This window comes from Schistocerca americana, chromosome X (genome assembly GCF_021461395.2).
Source record: "Schistocerca americana isolate TAMUIC-IGC-003095 chromosome X, iqSchAmer2.1, whole genome shotgun sequence".
NCBI classification, from domain to species: Eukaryota; Metazoa; Arthropoda; class Insecta; order Orthoptera; family Acrididae; genus Schistocerca; species Schistocerca americana.
Window position 1 is genome coordinate 473,726,887 of NC_060130.1, and position 23,660 is coordinate 473,750,546.

Consider the following 23,660-nt stretch of genomic DNA (forward strand, 5'->3'; position numbering starts at 1 on the left):
AACTGTCTTCATGGCTGAGGGCAGGTTTGTATATAGTTTTGATTTTGCAGTTTACACTTTCACCTTGGTCAAGCAAAAGTAGGAGTCATTGTCTTCTGTTTGCAGCATGTTTTGTTACCATAAATGACACTGATGTTCAAGAACCCTGCAACGACTAACACAAGTTGCTTGTACATGTGCCACAACAAAGATAAGGAGGAAAGGCCTTACCTTGGTCCCCAACTGTGCAGCCAAAACCCTATTTTAACACTTTTTGGTGGACTGACCCAAAAAACAGTAAAATGTAGGAAAGTATAAAGTACAGGGAAGCATGGAAATACTACAAATGAAAATGAGTAAATTGCTCGTACTGTCATTCTCTTTATGTCATTCAAAATATTAAATTAAAACAATTTAAATTTTGTCTATTTAAAATATCTGAAGAAGTTGTTTTTGTTTCCTTATAACAGCAGTTAGCTCTGCTTGTCTCTCCACACTATACAAAGCATCAGTCACAAAAGCAGTGGTCAAGTGCTGACACACACACACACACACACACACACACACACACACACACACACGTACGTGGGTTTTGGGTTTCCCTCTTCATTCTAATTGTGTCCAACGGTGTAAATTAAAATGATATTCATGTTCTAATGTGAGACTTATTGTTGATAATCATTGTAAAATTAAGTAAATAAAACTTGAAACACAGTATTGTGTAAAACACTAAAGTTGGCAGTTTTCATAAATGGAGAACAGTTGGCAGGAAATGTACAGCTTATTGCCAACAAGGAGGTCACTTGGCTCGGGTATGTCGTGGGTGAGAAAATGGACAGACACTGTCGTCATGTTATGGGGTATCTTGAGGAGGAATGTGTACGTCTGACATCAAGTCATACCAACCTAAGACTGCCAGCATAGTACAGATTAGCATATTTCATGCAGAGGTAACGACAGTTTGCGAAAGCCTATTATAGAGACAGCCATCTTCAAAAGCAGTGTTTATTTGTGTAAAGGATTGTGAAATTAAATTAAAGCTCTTGTAATGCAACACAAGGAGCAGAAGAAAAGTTCCTACTAGAGTCACTATCATCAGATCGTGAGTGTCATTAAGGCAGTGACTTAGCACACTTTCCCACCCTTCCAAACATTGCTAACCTATGATACTGGCAGCCTTGACTTAACACACTGACAATGAAAATCTTTCTTACCACACTACATTACATGATCAATAACTTTGTGTATAGTCTGCATTTTCTGCTTTGCTCCAAGCAGTATTGCTCGTCTGTATGGGACCCTTACCAGTTGGGTCTGATTCAAGAGATTGAGAAGGTCCAAAGAAGAGCAGCAAGATTTGTGACTGGTACATTTAGCCGTCTCGAGAGCATTACAAATCTCATAGAAAGTTTGAAGTGGGACACATACAACATGCTAAACGTAAGGGGCTGCTCACTAAATTCCAAAATCCGATCTTCACTGAGGATGTAAAGCATATATTAGTACCACCAACTTTCAAATCGTGCAATGATCACCATTCAAAGATAAGGGAAATAGGGAAATTAGTGATTGTACTGAGGTATTCAGACAGTCATTTTTCCCTCGCGTGATCTGTGAGTGGAACAGAGAGGGGGGGGGGGGGGGGGGGGCTGACTCTGAGAAGGAATATAATGCACTTTTAGCAGAACTCTGCATAAAAATTGATGTCAAAGGAAACTTAAAATGTGGGAAATGTAACATGGAATCATTAATGATGGGAAAGCATTTTATTGAGAGAATAGGACTTCTGTTGGGACCGACAAAAATTAATATAAAAAAAGAGGAAAACGTAAAATGCGGCAACATAAAAATGAGTTTTTGCTGTAGTACACCTTCTTAACTGCATGAGTAAGTTATACCTTTGGCTCTTCACTCTATATTCCCCACATGTGTAACAAACATATTGAGGTTATTTACACATATCTAGATATTTTGTCCAGAAATTTCTGACAGAATATACTCATATATCACACTCTTGACATATGCACAACATGCGATACAATATTGACTGCCATTACAATACAGCACCAATACTCTTTTGTCAAAACTGCATGAAAACTCACCGTGTGGTAGCACAAGGCAAAATTGTGACTCCTTTTATGATAGCTAACACAAGATGGACAGACACAGAGATAAGAATAAAATAGAGAAGAAAGTTACTGAGTTGCATGTGAATTGAAACTTATTCCAATTAAATTAAAGAATATTTCTATAACAGAGAAAAGAAATCAATATCCAGAGGAAACTGTACATGATGGAGAAAAACTGAAAATCAAATATGAATTCAGCATATGACAGTTGTCAATAATCACCTATCTTCATGCAGAGGGCAAAAAGTGTGTTGTGCAGTGCTTACAGTGGTTCCTATGGCCGCATTGAAAGGAAAAGTACCTGTGAAACTGTTTGTTTTCATTCAGTAGCCAGCTGTTGTAGCAGTCATCCTATTGCTGGATTTTGTCAGTATAGACAAGGATCCATATATATCCAAAAATGTGTCTTCAGTAGGAAATCAAATTTCAGTTTTAGATTTACTGGATATTTTGCCATGCAGCTGTTGGTAATTGATTAATGTAGAATATTATTCAACAGATTATGATGATGTTAGGTTTGTGGGGCACTTAATTGCACGCTCATCAGTGCCCGTACAAAGTCCCAATTTTTTCATAGTCCAATTTTTTTCACAGTCCAATGTAGTCACTGTCATGAATGATGAGGATGATGATGAAATGATGAGGACAACACAAACGCCCAGTCCCCGGGCAGAGAAAACCCCCAACTCGCCCGGAATCGAACCTGGTTATTCAACAGAGAAAATTTATACAGATGACCACCTAATTCCACTAATTAATAACTGTTGAATGTGAAAGTTAGATATAGTTTTTAAATTACACATTGCACTAAAATCTAGTTTTTATCTGATATGTGGCATTGACAGTCCTTTCGTTTTATTTTGTATGTTATTTTGGGATACCAGTGCATCATACACACTCAGTCATAAAACACATCATTAAATTAAGTGAAGAATAAATAAATTTAATAATGATTAAATAAATTTAAAAATGAGAACAGTGTATCTGTACACATTCAGATTGAGGTGTTTCGTAGATTCCCTAAATCACTTAAGGGAGGGATGGTTCCTTCGAAAATGGCACGGCCGATTTCCAACCCAATTTTCCCCAACTGGAGCTCATACTCGTTATCTAATGACCTCATTTTTCAATAGGATGTTAAATCCTAAATTTCCTTCCCTCTTTCACATCACGATGGATTGGCCTCCCTGTCATGAGACAGCATTTTAAGAATAGTTTTACCTAAACCCCAAGTGACTAAGCCTATTAAAGAAAGTTAAATGTGTCATCAACCCGATGCTTGGTTTAAACTGCACAGTAATTTACTAGGCATGTTTGTGTTGGAGGTGGTATATCCTTGCATTATTCCTTACCCAATCAATGATATGGGGAGCTGCAGTTTAATGTGGGGTTTGAACTGTGAAGCACTTTACTATTCTGTGTATACAAATCATTTCCAGAGGTGAAATAACTGAAAAATGACATAAAAACATTGTGAGATTCACTGGAGTTTGAACCTCAGAACTTTATATTTGTAGCCTGACACCTAAACCATTTAATCACTGAGCCATGGTGATCCTAATTACAGTTTTATGAATCTTAGATATCTTTGCAGAGTAGGAGTTTGTTAAGGAAAAAGCTGTGAAACTAAACTTCAAAATATGTCGATTACTACTGACTGTTTTCAGTTCTCCTGGAAACTGAAAATGTATGCTTAAGAATAATGTCTACTTTTCTGAATGAAACACTTTAATATACTCCGCAGCTACTGAGCTTTGTCTTTATGTAAACAGCTGTTCCTTGCAAACAAGTGTATTTTGTTAACAACAAAAGGCATGAAATATTAGGTTCACTACACTGTCTCAGTATATAAATTTCCACTATTTAATAAAATAGTGCTGTACTGCTGTTTCTGAGTTAATATTGCATATGACATATGACAGTGTGTATCAGTGGGTAAGTGTCAGACACATACAAAGGTCCATAGTTGGTCCAAGAACTTTTTTCTCTCAGTTACTGCTCCTGTCACCTCTGTCAGTGAGTATCATGTGTGAAAAATGTAAATTGTCAGATGTTAAACTGTATGCCCCTCAACACTGTCTGGATAATTCTGTTCAAAGGTTGAAAGAATTTGAGGGGACTATGCCTAATAAAGTACTGAGGTCTTCAAACTAATATTCGGGCTGTTCTCATAAATAGGTTTCACCCCTATGTTTTCATATAATTTGTTCAGTAGCAGTGAAATTTGATGAAGTTAGCTGTAGTCAAGGCAGATTAAGAAGATCCGTGACAGTTGGAAAGGCCTGGGTGTGGTGGTTTCCCACCTCAACCAATCACATAATTCAATTATGTAAACATCTCTTTGGTAATGCCTCAGTGTTGTTGCAGCTCTATAGGAGGCTAACTCCAGCTGTTTGCGAGTCACAGTTGGAAGCTGACAACAGCACTGCTAGCTGTCGGGGATCTTCTTATGCTGTCTCAACTGTAGTTCCGTACTTAAAACTGTGTGAAGAAAAGTTTCTTGATTATTATTTCATCATTGTGTGTAAAAATATGCTACAGATTTCTGTGCATATCTCCTTGTCATGTATTGGCTGTATTGAGGCTCCATTGCAGGTCAATGGTATATAAAAAGTGCACTGGAAATATTCTGCACTAGGTTTTAATCTGAACTTATTGCATTGATAAATGGCAAACAGACTTCATGTGTTTTTTGGAGGAAATATGACTATAACAATAATAACTTATTTCCATCTGCTTTCTCTGATTTTTAAAAAGTTTATCAGTGGATATGGAATCAATAATTACGGTATGAGGAACTGATTTGGGTTGTTATGGTAGCAAAATTATTGTACCTGAACTTCTGAAGAATGTTATTATAGTGTTCCCAAATATGTAGAATAGCATCATCTGCAAATAATATTGTTTCATGATAAGGCTACTTCCAATGTATGAAACTCTCCACTCAAAAAATAATTTTTGTGTTTTTTTTTTTTTTTTTAATATAGTGCACACTCTAATAATCTTTAATCTTGTAAACCTTCCACTTTATTGTTTGTGGGTGCTATGTACACTAGTACATATTTCAGTTACTAAAACAAAGCCGGCCGGTGTGGCCATGCGGTTCTAGGCGCTTCAGTCTGGTACCGCGTGACCACTACGGTTGCAGGTTCGAATCCTGCCTCGCGCATGGATGTGTGTGGTGTCCTTAGGTTCATTGGGTTTAAGTAGTTCTAAATTCTAGGGGACTGATGACCACAGATGTTAAGTCCCATAGTGCTCAGAGCCATTTGAACTAAAACAGTTTCTTATTGTGCGGGATATGGTATTTCTACAGCCAGGAAAAGTGGCACTGTGCCTAGAAGTTAAGAATGCATTGTCAGATATTGCAGGAAGTTCTGCATTTCAGGGGCATGCATCTCCTGTACAGCATTGTGAAATATCTGCAGTCGAAGAGAAGGAAGAAGATAGTATTGATACTGAGGAACATGACTTGGTTAGTATTTTTATTATAATATTTATTGATGTATTTATTTTGAGGTTAGTTACATGGCTGAATTGCTGAAAGTTGTGTTTACTTTGATTTTCAATTTCTGTGTTGTTTCAAGTAACAATCCTAATAACAGGAATGGTTTTGTTTAATAGGAGCTGTAACCCCTTTATGTAGCATTGTTGTTGTTGGACTATCCATCACTCAGAAATTAGCTAAATCTTAAAGATGAGCCAGTAATGTGTTAGTCCATTGAACTATGTATTTAAACTTAGCTGCTATATGTTGCATATTATTTCTTTCCTGTGTAAAAATATTTAAATACCAGTTCTTAGCTTACTTTCAAGTAATCACTACCACTGTGTTACACTGTAATGCATGTTCAGCGAGATTTATAAGTTATATTCAGGTTCTTTGATTATGTCTTAAATAGGACATCTAACCAAGGATATTACTAGTTTACTCTGAAAAATGCTCTACATCAATGGGTGGAAATATTCAGAATCTGTGAGAAGAGCACATGCTAATAGAAATTTGTTTCACAATGTTATTTGTTATATAAAGGAAGGAGTAGAGCAAAGGAGAAGACATCAAAGTATCAGAGGCTCTAAAAAAAAATCGATATGAGTTCAAGTGAAATAGATATAAAAGATGAAATAAGTGCAGTCAGCATAACACCACACACAAGAGTAGAATCTAGGGAAGCGTCTTCTGTTTCTGATTCTGTTGTACCCCAACTCATTATATCTTTCACCTATATGCAACTATTACTCCCAATGTCCCATACAATCTCTTTTTTTATTTTTAGGTTTTTGTCTTCATTTACAATTTTTTTACCTCCACTGTTCCTTCCAGAACCAAATTAACTGCTACTGAATGCCATAGCAGAAGCAGAATTATTAAATCTGTGTTTTGATCCTGTTTCTCAAATGAAGTGATTCAAGATCAAGGGTTGTATGACAGTACAACCATCTTGAGGCTGAAACAAGTTTTCTTTTTTATAATTGCAAACTTTTGTAATAATCATTGGTTAAGTAATTAACACATTGGGGAGCAGTGAGGTTCAAACCCATATTTGTCCATCCAGGTGTAGAATTTCAGTTGGTTCCATACATTAAATAAGACAGATCTACCTACTATGTCACAGGTTTCCTCACCCTACCCATATGTGCACCGATAAACTGGAATACTGTCACCATCTCTGTTCCATAGAATTAAGTACTTACAGGATACATGAAGGTTACATGATGTGGTATCAAAGATACATTACAAGCTCCTCATTCAGGGCCGGCCGGGATGGCCGAGCAGTTCTAGGAGCTACAGTCTGGAGCTGCGCGACCGCTACGGTCGCAGGTTCGAATCCTGCCTTGGGCATGGATGTGTGTGATGTCCTTAGGTTAGTTAGGTTAAGTAGTTCTAAGTTCTAGGGGACTGATGACCTCAGAAGTTAAGTCCCGTAGTGCTTGGAGCCAATCCTCATTCAGGTCATGAGTTCCAAGGATGTCTATCAGCTGCCGTGTCATCCTCTGCCTTGTGGCATCATGCGGATGCAGTTTGGATGGGGATGTGGTTAGCACACTACTCTCCCGGCTATTTTTCAGACTTTCCATATTGTGGAACCACTACTAATTAGTCAAGTAAGTCCTCACTTGATATCACAAGGCTGAGTGCCCCACTTACCAGTCCTCTCACCAAGGAAAAAACTGTGGCAGTACTGGGAATCGAACCCAGACCCTCTGCATGGCAACCATCTAAACTATGGAGGCAGACAAAGATGCATTACAGGTGCTAAAAATGCAAAGAAATCTGTCATCATGGCCTGGTGACTGAGAATGAGTATGAAGAAAAAATAACCTCACCTCTGATGTTCCAGTGCTTTTGTCATTAGCATCCATTTTTAGTGTCTGAAATTGAGCATTGCTACAGGTGACACTTCTGAAATATACAGATAGCTGTCACAACAGTTTGTTTATTAACTGTGAAACAGAACTCAGTGCACAGTTTCAAGGGATGTGGTGTCCACACTACTTGATTACAAACTGAAAAGTCAATCCAGACTCACAATGGCGTGACCCGTGAAAGCGTAGTTGCTGACAAGCAGATAGGGGGCTCATGGAAATGGAGACAAAAGGCCCCACAGCCTTGAGCTTGAGGGCAGCTGAGACCCAAGTCCAGTGCAGCGTGGCACCTGAAAGTGCCTGATGGAAGTCCAGTGACACGTTGCACTCGAGGGCTGCCAATGGAAGTCCTGTGATGTGTTGCACTTTGTCAACTGATGGAAGTGCAGCGAGTGTCAGACGGCAGGTGCTCATGGCAATGGCAAAGGTGACTTCACTGGATGGGCTGTAGATACGGCCAGTATAGAGCATGGAGCATGTACTGGCCCAAGCAGCCACCAGCAGATGGATACTTCAGTGGCGTTTAGTCAGCAGGTGATTTCATTTAGGAAAGTGGTGCCCACAACAGCAGTACTGCGTACTCTGATCTGTGCACCACATATCGTTGAGGGTTGCGCCACCCAATGCCATGGAGACTGTGTGAGGCTTACTTGAAAACAGCTTGATGAGTTGTGTTGATGTCTGCTGTTTACGTGCGATCTCATGGGGTAATGTTACTAGCAGGCCAGGGCTGCATCTACCCATGGTACACATCTGTAAGAATGGTGACCGTGTTGTAAGGTGTCAGCCCAGCATGTACAGTGCTGTTAGAAATGGACAAATACACGTAAATGATGGGATACTGAAAGATCTGTGAATATTCCAAGAATGTCTGTGTTAGAGACTTGTCTGTGCCGTGAAGTGGACTGAATAACTGTCTAAAGTAAAAAATGACTGTGTAGTACAACTGTGGAGTAACAGTTATTTTTACATGCTGTTTTAATTTTTCATTAATATAAATAAGGCATCACAACAGAAAAACTGTATATTGACCACGTTCGTTGCACAAGATGATAATGTACAATTGCAGTAGCCACAGAAACATAGCAACTGCATCATGAAATAATTGGAACAAGTTGCCTAGTCTCCTAAATCACCCAATACTGCATGTGAATAATAATTTCACACTATATTGTCTTCTGGGAGAGTGTCTTGACAAATGTACCATTGAACATACATAGGACGGTGGTGATAGTATTATGCTGTTTGGCACATCTACATAGGCCTTGTGTTGTAGAAAGCATAGGAAAGGCGTGGATGAGCAAAATATCATTGCTGGGCTCTTGAAACCCTCTGTGGATGATTAATTCTTTTTTACAGGAATGACAGTTCTAAAAAAATTTCATGCCTCAAGGCCCTATGTTAATGGTAATGTGTATCATCACTTACTGGTTCTTTAACATACTTCATGAACTCTTTGTTGGTAATTATGTAGGACTTGGAATGTACAATTTTCTTGAATAAAAAATTAACTTTCAACATATAGCAGTGTTGTCTCATGTGAAGCTGCAGATCCACGAAATATGTTTCAACAGAAATCATGCTACCATTAACATTGTTAAAGTAGTTTGCTTCCAAAACCTGCTGCTTTTGGAAATGGTCATTTCTTGGTTATAAATGTTACTCTGTGCATTTTCACCTTGTGAATTCAATGCTGAGAACATTTGTCATCAGTTCTTACTATATGGTGTTTAAACTACTCTCAAAAGTTCAAGGTTTTTTCCAAAACCTGCTACTTTTAATGATCTGAAATGAAATTTTGTTTCCATCTCATGGCTATTTATTTTCTGTGCCAAAAATCAGCTGTTTTGCTATACTAAGTGTAGGGCAACACAGCATTAATTAGAAAACCTGTTATTTAAGTTCTGAAGAAAATTCTCAGAAAATGTTCATTCCCAAAAATGGATAGCTTTGTGATATATTCAGTTGTGGTTGGCAAACTTGTGTTTATTGTTGGACACCTGTCACATTGTCAGCACTGTAATAATGCTGTTATTTCTCTTCTAGTATGAACATCTTGTTATAAAGAGCATTCAGCTTGTGGTAATTATGAGTTTGTTGAAATATGTTTGAAAGTGAAGATTTTGCTGACATTGTAGAATAAATAGAAAAGGAGAAGAGTCAAAAAAGAGGTATCAACAAATAAAGATGAAATAAAAACCAAATGGAAAATAGAAAAACTGACTAAAAGAAACAAAGGGTGGAAAGTATATTGTAATCATAAAACTACCCACTTGTGTAAAACTAAGGAAATTGCTAGAAATGACGTTGGAGTGTTTCACTATAAGGTTTGGACTTTGCAAGACAATGCATTCAACAGACTATTCAAGTAGCCACGATCCACACACATTCTTCAGAAAATCGAAAAAGAAACTGTTTATAGAGCACCATCTACACTGTTCAGATACAATAGGGACCTTTGAGGGTGTATAAAAAACATTTCTTGGAATTTTAAGTGTAGTAAGGTCCAAAGTTGAGTATGATGCTAAGATGATTATGGAAGAAGATGCAGAGACGAAAGGGAGAAGAGGTGGCTCTCAAGTGACTGAAAAGATGAAATTGCTTAAAGAGGAAACAAAAGGTCATATTATATCATATTAAAAACTCATAAAACATCTACATCTACATGATTACCCTGCAATTCACAGTTGTGTGACAGAGTGTTCATTGAACCATCTATAAGCAACTTCTCTGCTGTTCCAACCTCAAACAGTATGCTGAAAAAATGAACATTTAAATATTTCTCTGTGAGCTCCAGTTTCTCTTATTTTATTGTGACCATGTCTCACTATGTAGGTTGGTGCCAACAAAATATTTTCACCCTCTGACGAGAAAGTTGGTGTTTGAACTTTCGCAAGAAGGTACTGCCACAGCGAAAAGCGTCTTTGTTTTAATGACAGCCACCCCAATTTGTGTGTCTTAGCCATGTCTTTCTTTCCGCTGTTTTGTGATGGTAAAAAATGAGCTGCATTCTTTGAATTTTTTTGATGTCCTCAATCAATCCCATCTGATGTGGATCCCACACCGCACAACAATTCTCCAGAAGTAGGTGTTCATCCAGTAAATCAGTCTTTGGTTTGCTTTCCCCCACAACAGTCTGATCATTCCAGTTTAAATTATTTGTAATAGTAATCCCTAAGTATTTAGTTGAAGTTTTACTGTCTAGATTTGTGGGATTTATCATGTAAGAGAAGTTTAACAGATTCTTTTTAGTTCTCATGTGGATGACTTCACATACTTTCATGATTTAGAATCAATTTCCAATTTTTGCACCATACCAGTAGACTCTAAATCATTTTGCAGTTTGTTTTGATCATCTGACGACATTACTTGGCGGTAAATGACAGCATCATCTGCAAACAAATTAAGACATCTTCTCAAATCGTATTCTAAATCCTTTATGTAGATCAGGAACAATAGAGAGCCTATAATGTTTCCTTGGGGAATGCCAGATATTACTACTGTTTTACTTGATGACTCTTTGTCAGTTATTATGAACTTCGGCCTTTCTGACAGGAAATCCACAACTGAGATTATACTTCATAGACACACAATTTAATTACAAATTGCTTGTGAGGAAGGGTGTCAAATACTTTCTGGAAATCTGGAAATGTGGAATCAATTTGACATCCGCTGTCAATAGCACACATTACTTTGTGAGAATAAAGAGCTAGTTGTCTTTCACAAGATTGATATTTTCTGAAGCCTTGTTGGCTATTTGTCAGTAAGTCGTTTTCTTTGTATGATTGCTAAGTACAGAGCTATTGTATCAGCATACTCTGAAAGAAATCGGAGTGGTGTACAATCTGGACATGAAGCCTTGCCTTTCTCAAGTGTTTTAACCTGGTTCACTACACCAAGGATATGTACTTTTAAGTTATTAATGTTGGCAGTTGTTCTTGGTTCGAATTCTGAGATATTTACTTCATATTGTGAAGGAATTTTGGAAAACCATGTTTAGTAGCTCAGCTCAAAGCATAAATGGTTGCAAAAACATACTTGACCTCTTTGCAACAAATAATCCCAACCAAATAAGGAGCATCTTGACAGATACAGGGATTAGTGACTGCAAGGTAGTTGTAGCTAAACTGAACGGTCAAACCTACCAAAAATAAATGCAAAATATATCTATTTAAAAAAGCAGATAAAAATTCACTTAAAACTTACTTCCTTGAGACAGTCTGTATTATTGTTGACGGAATAAACTGTAGAATCAACTGTGGTCCTTCAGTACAGAGCTGAGGGGAGGATCTTAATCAAAGGCCCAGACGGTTCTGCAACTGTATAAGTTGCAGATTCTTCGACTTGTGCCATAGGGTTCTGGATTTCAAGGTTCCGTTAAACAGGTCAGGAGTCCACTACATGCAGGAAATGGCTACACAGTTCTGAACACAGGTTTTCCAAAAATTGTCTGCAACAGCTAATGTGACAACTCACATGCAATGGAAATATTTTATCCCTTATAACTATGAACAGGTCTGATCTTATCAACATTGTCAGTATAGAGACAGGGATTAGTTAACTTGATGTCATCATTGTGACTATGGCTGCTAAACTTAATAACTGCATCAAGAAGGCTAGGAGAGTATTTATGCTAGAAAGAGCAGATAAGCAGTTGTTAGGATCATACATAGACAATGCATGGACACAATTTAGTTCCAGTATGATGGATGTAGACAAATTAGGGCCAATGTTTAAACTCATTGCAGATCATGCTCTGGAGAAGTATGTGCTGAGTATGTGGATTAAGGACTGAAAAGACCCACCATAGTTTAATAACAGAATTTGGAAAAATCAAGGAAGCAGAAATTTTGGTACTTTTGGTTCGAGAAAAACCACAGAAATGCCAACAGGCAAAAATTAGTAGAAATTCATGCAGAAGGATGTACAGTCATATCATCATTTGACCATCACACAGACCTCGGTACGGAGACCATAGTAATAGTCATCCCCAGCAGTGAGAACGAACTGAAAGATTTGAAAACAAGTAGGTCGACAGGTCCAGATGGAATTCCAGTGCATTTTTACAGTGTGTGCTCTTCAGAGTTAGCTCCTTACCTAGTTTGGATATATTGCAAATCTCTTGTCTAGCACAAAGTCCCAAGCAACTGGAAAAAGTGGGGGTGACTCCTGTATATAAGGTCAAAAGAATGATCTTATAAAATTACATACCAATATCCTTAACATCAGTTTACTCCAAAATTCTTGATCTTATTCTAAGTCTGAATATAATAAATTTCCATGTGGCAGAAAAACTTATGTCCACAGATCAGCAGCGATTGAGAGACCATCGCTCTTGCAGATTTCAATTTGACACTTTATCACATAACACACTGCAAACCATGGATGAAGGGTAACTGGTACATTCCATATTTCTGGAGTTCCAGAAATCGTTTGTCATAGTGCCCCACAGCAGACTTTAATTAATGTCTGAGCATCTGGAATAGGTTCCCAGATATGTGAGTAGCTTGAAGTCCCTTCAAATAATAAAATCAAGTAAGTTGTCCTGGGTGATGAGTGTTCATCAGAGACAAAGACATTGTTAGGGGTGTCCTAGGGCAGTACGACTGGACTACTCATGTTCTCTGTGTACATAAATTGCATGAACAGCAATCTGTAATCTGTTTGCTGAAGATGCCGTAGTGTATCGTTGTTGAGTGACTGTAGGAGGCTATGGGATGACTTAGATAGAATTTCTATTTGATGTAATGAATGCCACCGTATTCTAATTGTAGAAAAAAGTATGTTTATGCAGGTGAGTAGGAAGAATAAACTTGTAATTTTCAGATAGAACGTCAGTAGTGTGCTGCTTCACAGTTACGTCTAGGTGTAATGTTGCGAAGCAATACAAGATGGAACTAGCATGTGAGGTCAGTTATAGGGAAGGCAAATGGTTGGCTTTGGTTTATTGAGAGAATATTAGGAATGTGTAGCCCATCTACAAAGGAGACAGCATATGGAACATTAATGTGACCCATTATTCAGTACTGCTTGAGTGTTTGAAATCCCCTCCAGTTCAGATTAAAGGAAGAAATTGAAGCAATTCAGAGGTTGCTACTAGATTTGTTACTGGTAGATTTGATCAACATACAAGTATTACTGAGATGTTTTGTGTACTCAAATGGGAATTCCTTGAGGGAAGATGATGATGTTTTTGCAAAACACTATTGAGAAAATTTAGGTAACAGACATTTGCAGCTGACTGCAGATCATATCTGTAACTATCAATATACATTGTGTGTTTAGTTTCTGCATGTGTGTGACAATGCTGCTACACTACACTGTTGACACAGGTACTTCATGGGCTGATGGTGGCTCAATTATAACTGGGGAACAGAACCCTGTAAGAGGAAATGAAAACTCTCCATGTGAGTCAATCTATGGGAAGCAGACATGGCCAAAACCATGTGTACGCATGTACAGTTATAAACTCAGCATGCGAGTGATGACTGAACAGTCTACAACAATCCTCGACATGAAGTGCAAGGCAAGATGTGTGGTGGTTGAAATCAGTGTAAGCACTTTCCCACCCGGCTTACTGCCACTCACTGGTAAACACTTCTGTCAATGGATATGCCCATACTATGTGTCGCGTGCAACCTATATGGTAGATATTTGCACAGTTCTGCTGTGCTGCCCACACCAGGTCTTCTGCCTCCATCAGAATGTCCACTGGTAGGGTACTTTTCTAAGAACCGTGAAGACAAGATAAGTAACATTAGGGCTCATATGGAGGCATATAAACAGTCATTTTTTCCTCCATTTCATTTGAGAGTGGAACAGGAAAGGAAGGGGAAAGATATGTTGATATGTTGGTAGCAGGTACATCCTGCCATGCACTGTGTGTGGCTTGTGGAGAATGTATATAAATTCAGGTGCAGATGCAGGTGTGGATGTGGATGTAGTACACTTCCTGTTCAGAATTTCATCCTAAGTAATGTGAAACTCAGTATTTCAGTGTCCAAGTGGGCCACTGAGTTTCAAATTGTCCAACAAAAGGAATCTGGAAATCAAACTGAAGATAGTGTGATTTATGTCTCATGTTGTAATACTAATCCTTGTGTATTGAGTGTGATGCATATACACTGAAGTGCAAGAGGAACTGGTATAGACATGCGCATTCAAATACAGAGATATGTGAACAGGCAGAATGTGGCGTTACAGTCAGTAATGCCTATATAAGACAACAAGTGTCTGGCGCAGCTGTTAGATTGGTTACTGCTGCTACAATGGCAGGTTATCAACATTTAAGTGAGTTTAAACCTGGTGTTATAGCCGGTGCACATGCAATGGGACACGGCATCTCCGAGGTAACGATGAAGTGAGGATTTCCAGTAAGACCATTTCACGAGTGTACTGTGTGAATGTCAGGAATCCGGTAAATCATCAAATCTCTCACATTGCTGCAGCTGGAAAAAGATCCTGCAAGACTGGAACCAATGACAACTAAAGAGAATCATTCAATGTGATAGAAGTGCAGCCCTTCTGGAAATTGCTGCAGATGTCAGTGCTGGGCCATCAACGTTTGTGAACTATTCAACAAAACGTCATTGATATGGGCTTTTGGAGCCGAAGCCCATTCATGTACCCTTGATGACAGCATGACACAAAGCTTAATACCTTGCCTGGGCTAGTCTACACAGACGTTGGACTGGTGATGACTAGAAACATGTTGCCTGGTCGGACAAGTCATGTTTCAAATTGTATTGAGCAGATGGACGTGTAAAGGTATGGAGACAACCTCATGAATCCATGGACCCTGCATGTCAGCAGGGGACTGTTCAAGATGAAGGAGGCTCTATAATGGTGTAGGGTGTGTGCAGTTGGAGTGATATGGGACCCCTGATAAGAGTAGATATGACTCAGACAGGTGAAATGTACGTAAGCACGCTGCCTGATCACCTGCATCCATTCGTGTCCATTGTGCGTTCTCATGGACTTGTGCAATTCCAGCAGGAGAGAGTGACACCCCACATGTCCAGAATAGCTAAAGAGTGGCTCCAAGAACATTCTTCTGAATTTGAACACTTCCGCTGGCCATCAAACTCCCCAGACATAGACATTATTGAGCATATCTGGGATGCCTTGCAACATACTGTTCAGAAGAGACCTCCACCCGCTCGTACTCTTACAGGTTTATGGACAGCCCTGCAGGATTCATGGTGTCAATTTCCTCCAGCACTACATCAGACATTAGTTGAGTCCATGCCCCGTCGTGTTGCGGCTCTTCTGCATGCTTGCAGGAGCCCTACACGATATTAGGCAGGTGTATCAGTTTCTTTGGCTCTTCAGTGTAATTTTGGAAGACTACAGTATATAGCTGTGTACATAGAGAACTGTTATGTCTTTATTTCAGACTTCTGATTACACAACTGAAATTTCCAGTTTTAAAAGAGATATTAACACAAGCCCTGAAGAAGCTTCCTTGTCTCACTTGTCTCATGAAGCTGAAGACAGCCTTGTAAGTATTTCCACTGTTTATTAATTAAGGTAGCACAAATTACCTTATTATATGTTTCACCAGTTAATAACCATGGAATCTTCCTTATAGAATAAAACCCATTTTTTCAATAAGCTCTTTAGTAACTGTTATCCTGCAATTCAGCTAGTGGAGCCAGAAACTGTAAAAATAGTGTGTGTGGGTGTGTGTGTGTGTGTGTGTGTGTGTGAGAGAGAGAGAGAGAGAGAGAGAGAGAGAGAGAGAGAGGGGGGGGGGGGGGGGGGGCAGGAGGGGGGGATATGGGAGAGATGGCTAGGGGGAGATACTAGCTTCTGGAGTGTGGTTGTTGATTGTTGTGTGTGAAGAGAAAGGTTAAGGTGAGCTAAGTCATGCACATTGGAAGTTCTTAACATCTTTACTTCCATTACTGAAGATTGTATTTAGGTAGCCATAGTTTAGCAGTGTTTGAGATCAACAAATGGAGGATTGTATTTAGAACCTTTGGTCCACAGGTGTGATGACCAGTGCCGCAACCGAGGTGCTAGGAGAAAAATAGACATTCAGTGTGTTTGGCCAGTGTATCGTTTGGTGTGTCATTCATTGTGATACCTGTCTGTGCTGTCCGACATGAAGGATTTGAACTGACCACAAGTGCATTTCGAAGCAGTACTATTCACATTCTAATTGTTAACTTTATAAGATTCCACTTATATTTCAACAGTAACTCTTTATGGTACAACAGGTCATATGGGCATTACCTGTAGTTCACGTATTTGCATTCTGTACTGTGACACCCTCAATTATATAATCATCATAGCATTGTGTTTCAGTAAACAATGGAACTCCCTGGGATTTACACTATGAAAGTATGTATTGGGCAAGATGTAACACAGAATGAGATTTTTAGCAAGATTGAAAGTGGGTCAGCTTGTCTTTTCACAGGTGCAATAAAATTTTAGTTTTGGTATATTATAGAAGTCATTTACTGAAAATATGGTAATGGAAAGGTATAGTAGAATGTAAACAATTTAGGAGTAAAAGTTGTATGATGCACAGTTTTCAGTCTTGTCTATTGGGCTGTCAACGACTCAGTGTTCTGCTGTCTGATGAGATTATATACTGAAAGTATGTTTTTGTAATGTATTCTTGTAATATACTGCTCAACATAAGAAGAAAGAAATGGAAATTAGAACATTTTGTGTGCAGTGATAGGGGAATAATTGTTGATTATCATTAGTGTTCTCAAAGCTGGTGCATGTTAGGAATCAATGCAAAAGCAGAGTCCACTCATGAAGAGATCTGATTGAACTTATCATGGATTCAATTTATATCTACTCTTTTTCATGCTGCATAAAATGACAATATCCTTACTCTCCAAAAGTATTGGCCACATTGAAATTGGTATCTGCTAACTGTACCTAAAAATACATGTCAATCAATGCCTGCAAAGAGTTTGCATATTATGTCTGAATTGATACAAATTTTTTGAAGTTTTCACGAAACTGTGTAACTCTACAGTGACCAATGCTAGAAGTATCAGCCTCCACACTAGCTATAGAAAAATGACAGTATTAACTATAACTTTTTGTATAGCCTCCAGGCCATCCAAGAACAACTTTTAGTTTTTCCACTCAGTTGCACAGCAGTTGAAGCCTTTATTGCATTGCATCAGCAGTTTAGAGATTCCAGTATTGAATCTGGTGGTTTGGTCATAGAACAACTACCACATACCTGATTTCAGAGGAGAATGTCTGGCCACCCATGAATTTCAGTGGACTGAACACGTAATCAGAAGTGTCAAGATCTGAATTATGTGGTATTTCCTCTGGATCCTTCCCAAATGACTGCAGTTCTATTTGCCAAGTGAGGCTAGACAGTGTCAAAAAGAAAAACTGCAACTACTTCGAGAATTATGCTTAACTGTTTCTTAGTGACAAGTTACAGAAATGTGAGTGTGAAGCATTGGTGGTAACAGGTTTTGGTGTGTAATTGAGTGAGGAAGGTCCTCATAAGTCCCAAAATACTGTAAAAACAGCTTCCTAATGGATGGCATATGGTGGAATCTCTTTACAGGTGACTTAAGATGTTCACACACCATGCTCTTCTGTTTGAATTCTGGTGTGAAATTCAAGACTCTCAGTTCAGACTCTATCATCGAAAAACTTTTCACTGTCAGAGTAATCTTGTAAATGTAGTAGTGATGATGTGATTCTATTGACCTTATAATTATAATAACCTGTCAATTATAATCACCCTTTTGCATATCTTCCAGCATTTTAGTCACATAAAATCTTCCATTATACCCATGAAATGCGAACTCCCTGAGAAATGATCAAAGATAAAAAAATTAAATTCTCTTCCATAAATGTATCCACAATGGTATGTCAGATGCCAGGTCATGCTGACTGCTCACTCTCATTCAAGTATCCTCAGCCATTAGTATAACACCACCTCATTCCTCTCAACGCAAGATATTTGTCTTGTCTCAGAATTTCAGCCACAATTTGCTGTGAGCCTTTATGGGCGTTCAAGTTTTCCTCTGTTACTTTCTGCATGTACAATATTAACATGTTGAGTAAATCATCTGTATTGGCCAACAGACAATGGCACCATGCTATGAGGAAACAAAGCTTTACTTCCATGTTATCCTAGTCATAACTTGTGGCACTGCATCCGTATCCAATTACTTAGTCACTTGTATGATAATATGGATGCAAATAAATAGAGAAAATAACTTTTCCTTGCTAATTGTGGTGTTAACTAATTGGTTTACCATATCCTGCTTCTTCTTTGCAAAGTTTTCTTTTTATTCCATAATTCCTATGCACGCAAATTTATCTAAGCATCATTTTATCGCCATGATTTATGCTGCCAATTTTTAGCGGGAAATCTACTGTATTACTCAGATGTTTTATTTGACCTGTTTCCAGTTTTTTCATAAACAAATTCACAATGTGTGACAATTTGCTTAAGAACAACAATTATTCTCATTTGCTTCAGATCCACAAATGATCTCCAAGTCATACAATTGATGCCTCCTACAGCCTTCATGTTATGTTAGACCAAGAGAATATAGTATCTTCTTGCTATGTACAAGATCACACCACAGTCTATAGAAATTAACAATGTAGTCAAGTAGCCAATAAAATTTGACTGTTTTGAGTGCATACCACACCAGGTTATTAAATGATTAATTGCATGACATTCTGTATTTCAGGGACTTTCATATTCTTGGTTTGGATGGAAAAGACAAGAGTCTGAAGCAGATATTAATGAGGTTACTGATGACTGGGTATGTGTCTTTAGCATAAATCTCAATTTAGTGTGTTTTACTTATTTTTTAGTTTCAAAGACGATGGGCTAATGAATGGAAACCAAAGAAATAACTGATCTTAAAACTTATTTTTTATTTTTTTAACACTCTTCTAAACAGAGAAAGGGTTCATACACTTCATTACTTTAAAGTAGGTTAAAAGTTAAAAATGCATGCCTAAAAATTATGGTAATCGGCATACAACCATACTTATTTTAATCATTCAGCATGTTTAGGCATTTTTCTTACTTTGGAATTATAGATATATTGTTCATGTGCAGTGTGATGTCCATTGTTGGGTCAACAAATAGTTGCTGTGTGTCAGGCATAAAGAAAGTTGAGGGTAATAATTGTATACACATGTGGGAAATAAGTGTACATCGTCACACACCAGAAATCAATTGAAAATGATGAATATACAGTACATTATTTCACATAAAAAATATCACTCCATGGCAAGCAGTGAACTTTCCCTTAGCAGATGTTTTTAAAAATTTGTCCACATTTGAACTGTTCAGGTTTCAGGCATTAAAACATTGCATTCAGGCAACCCTGAAAAGGATTCGAATTCTGGATTTAGCATTGTGAAGAAAGATAGTTGATAAAAAAACCAGTGATTCAACACTTTATTTCATTAGTCTCCACGATGTTAAAATTATTGGGAGTTGGTCTTCAACTGGACAGTAGGCAAGAAAAGGCTCGCAGAAAATGCTTTGGCTGAATATTCATTTCTGTAACAATCATATCAAAACTGCTTATTTTTCCAACTTGGATGCCCAACATTAATTTGTTAACAATATGCCTGGATAATGAATTACTATAGATGGATGAAATACTATGTTCATTAATTTGTGACTTTTCAAATTATTTTTATTTGTAAGGATACACAAAAGACAAGGCATTTTTTCCACTTCTAACCATTACTCTTCAAGATATGAAGAACTGACTTGTTCCAATTTCAAAGTCAACTGTAGTTGCTGTTTTATACGTCAAAAAATTAACTGATAGTGAGATTTTTTATGATATTCAATTCTTATATCCAATGATACAACTTGGAAACTTGCACTATACACTGGTGTGTGAAATGTGAGTGTGCCTTTGAGATAACAAGAGGAGATTTACTACCTTTTGTAATGGCAGAAATGAATGACTGCCACTCTGTACCTATGTAGAGGAGAACTGTCACTACAGTAGATTTTTGATTAACTGTATGTGACAGGAGATATTTATAATGTAAATTTGTTTTACTATACTCTTCAAATTAAATTATCTCTCTTTTGAAAGAAAGGGAGCTCATGAGGGGAATGTGATACTATTTTGAAGTTGTTATCCTCCACGTTGGTAAGTTATTTTGGGTATATTTCAACATGAGATAACCAAATCATACTTTCAGAATAACCTTTCTTTTTAAAAGAAAGATTGTAGGTGAATCAATTTAGTTAGCATCATATTAAGAACTCAGATTCTCTGTTCTTTAGATCAGAAGACAGCATCTGAATGCATTTGTAGACAGAAGCTGTAGTTCTCTTTTTACACACTAAGGGTTGTAAGAGTGCACTGGACCTGAATAACCATCATAGTTCTGTGAAGGTACATTAACCCACTCCATAATACATATCCTGTTACAGCAAAGTGTGGTAAGATATCCTGAAGATTCAGTCTATTTCTGTTGCCAATAATCCCTCACCATAAGTGTATTCAGTCTAACTTTTCGATAGGAAGAATTTCCATCAGATAACAACTGGGATGAGTGTACCAATGGAGCAGCAGAACAGAAAAGACTAAGTGAAGAAATGTTTGCAGAAGGAAGGAAGTGGAAGTGGCAAGCACAGCAGAAAACTGAGGAAGAGGTAGAAAGGAATAGCAAGAATATACAAGAGTGCTGTTAACTTGGAAGTTTAGTATGACACTAGGATAGTGCACTGAGGACACGTGAAGCTAAAAACATAAAAAATGAAGTGGAAAAGTAAACTTCTAAAATTTTAATAGCACCCTGATGGCTTGCGTAGTTTATATTCGAAAATTGCTGCATACAGCCACCTGTGTGTTGCAGATAGAAGTAAACCTGCTTTCTCATTGCTGTTTGGTCAAGCACACTGTCTCTCCACTTGGGAGTTTTAGAATGGTACACTGAAAGTTCTTGAAGGGCAATTTCAAGCTTAGTCTAGGATTGCCAGCAAGAGAAGTTGCTCACCAAATTGGCATTTTGAATGTTCAGCTGCTATTGTGAGACACAGAACATTAACACTGCCTTGTAGTGGTTGCCCATGTTCAGTGACACAAATTAATGGTCACTCCCTGCAAATTATGGGTCATAAATATCTTGAGGATGATGGTACAAACTGTGTGCTACCTTCTTGCAGGGATCAGAGAGGGGTATTTCTACCTAGACAGTATGCAACCGCCTCCACTTAATAAATTTTGCGTGTATGCACTGATTATGAACAACAGTACAAAACCTCCAGCAGCTTGGTGTGTGAAGAAATTGGGCAAGGGAACACCTGCAATGGAAGCTGAATCAGTGGGGCTGGGTTCTTGCTATGGACAAGTTGAGTTGATCTGATGGCTCAAGATCATCCTATACATTCATAGAGATGTCTATACTCTGATTAAAATTACTTTGTGATTGAGATATCAGTGAGTTGAGTGGTAGCGGTCAGCCACCATCCAGTCGTAGTTCTTTCTTGAGTGCTACACTCTCTCTGTGTTGTCTGTTTTGTAGATATGTGCAACACCTTATGAAGTGTGTCTGGGTGCCCCTACCATTGCAATCTGTCAGTCACAAAGTAATTTTTTATTGGAGTATAAATACCAATACATATCTCAAGCATGGAGGCCCATATGTTCAAAATGGAGGTGGGTCTGCTGTGTTTTAAGCAAATGTCATGTAGAGGTGTTACAACCCTATTATTACTGTTGAGGGTAATTTGAGCTGTACAATCAGAATTTTTGTGATGGGTTCATCTTTCAAGTCAGTAACGCACAAGTGCAATGTGCACACATCGTCAACACTATTCTTCAGGAGACAATGAACTAAATGGCATTGCCTGTGGTATCTGCTGTCGTGGTCCATACTGAGCATACTAAGGACCTGTTGGAAACTTGAAGTATGACATTGCAGAAACTCCCCTCACACACTGTATGACCTAAGAAAGCTTACTGTTGAAAAGTGCAACATTGCTTGTGTGGCGTTGTCTTGACCACCTTGTGTGTCACATGCTAAGGAAGATCCAAGCATGTTACAGTGCAAGGGTTGACACAGTACTCTATTGAATGTTACCCAGCAGTGGATTTTGACATCACATATGTGCAAAAATGTACACTTCTGTGCAGACTGTCTTTGATTTGGTTATTGTTTCGTTTTTATTTTACAGTAACGATGTTTATGTTATAAAACTTATTCTTTTAGCTCCAAGCAACGTGTAGTTGCAGATTTGCAAGCGGTGCAAAACTTTTTCTGATCCATTTATATTATAGTTAAAATTAAGTGGACTAATAGATAAAAATGGCACTGCTAAAATGGGAAAATAAAATGATGACAGAATGAAAAAATAATAAAACTGAAGTGCTGAAGAGAGACATAAGAATATGCAGAGAACAATAGTCAGTGAAGATACACATAAAGTTGATTATGGGAAAAGGGCGATACCAATTCGCGATTTAGATGATCTGGTGTTGTAGATCAAATTCAGATGGATTGAGGCAACTGTAAAAATCAGAGCTATGGTAAAGTACAGTGTACTTAACAAGTGGGTGTGCAACTTTCCTGTTAGTTATACTTTTGTTTAGCTACAGAAAATTCACATACTTTTAACAAATGTTTTTGTGTAGACTGCACCGAACTAAGAGTAAATATAACTTGTGAAATACAATATAATGGAAAGTAATCTAACAGAGCAACATGTAATAACCACATATGTATGAGACAGAATGTTGTACACTAAGGTGTAGTAGATAGTGTAATTCACCTTATTTCCAGGGCAGGAAAAAGAGAGAGTGCCTGATAGGCAGACTACATTGTGCTAAAATGAAGTTGCAGATCTTGTATAATGACTTTTCTCTTATCCTGGATTTTTAGAAACCCAGTTTCTTCCAGTGTGGCACTGTTGATACTGTTAATGATTAATAAAAACCACCCCATCTGTGTTATTACACATTTATTGTGCTGTGAGTGGTTTCGTTGTTTGAATATCTTCAGGTTGTCTGCATTTAAACAAAACAGGAAATGAGGCTAAAGCTACAGCATCTTAATGAATAAAATAACAGTCCAATACTAAGTCCTCACCGAGTTGTGCTAGTCATGACGGAAATGATCTGGTGGTCATAGGTAATGTGAAAGACCAAATCCAAAACACTGCTCATAAACATTTTATGGTCAATAGTAGCAATCCAG

At 37.9% G+C, this 23,660-nt stretch overlaps 1 protein-coding gene across 1 annotated transcript in view; it reads left to right on the forward strand.

Moving 5' to 3' along the window:
- The window catches only part of LOC124554842, a 511,599-nt gene that overhangs the window by 317,515 nt on the left and 170,424 nt on the right, over window positions 1–23,660 (forward strand). The window contains exons 24-26 of the mRNA XM_047128504.1: window positions 5,497–5,583; window positions 15,871–15,975; window positions 19,172–19,246. Coding sequence (XP_046984460.1) covers window positions 5,497–5,583; window positions 15,871–15,975; window positions 19,172–19,246 — 267 coding nt within the window. The remainder of the gene's footprint in view (window positions 1–5,496; window positions 5,584–15,870; window positions 15,976–19,171; window positions 19,247–23,660) is intronic.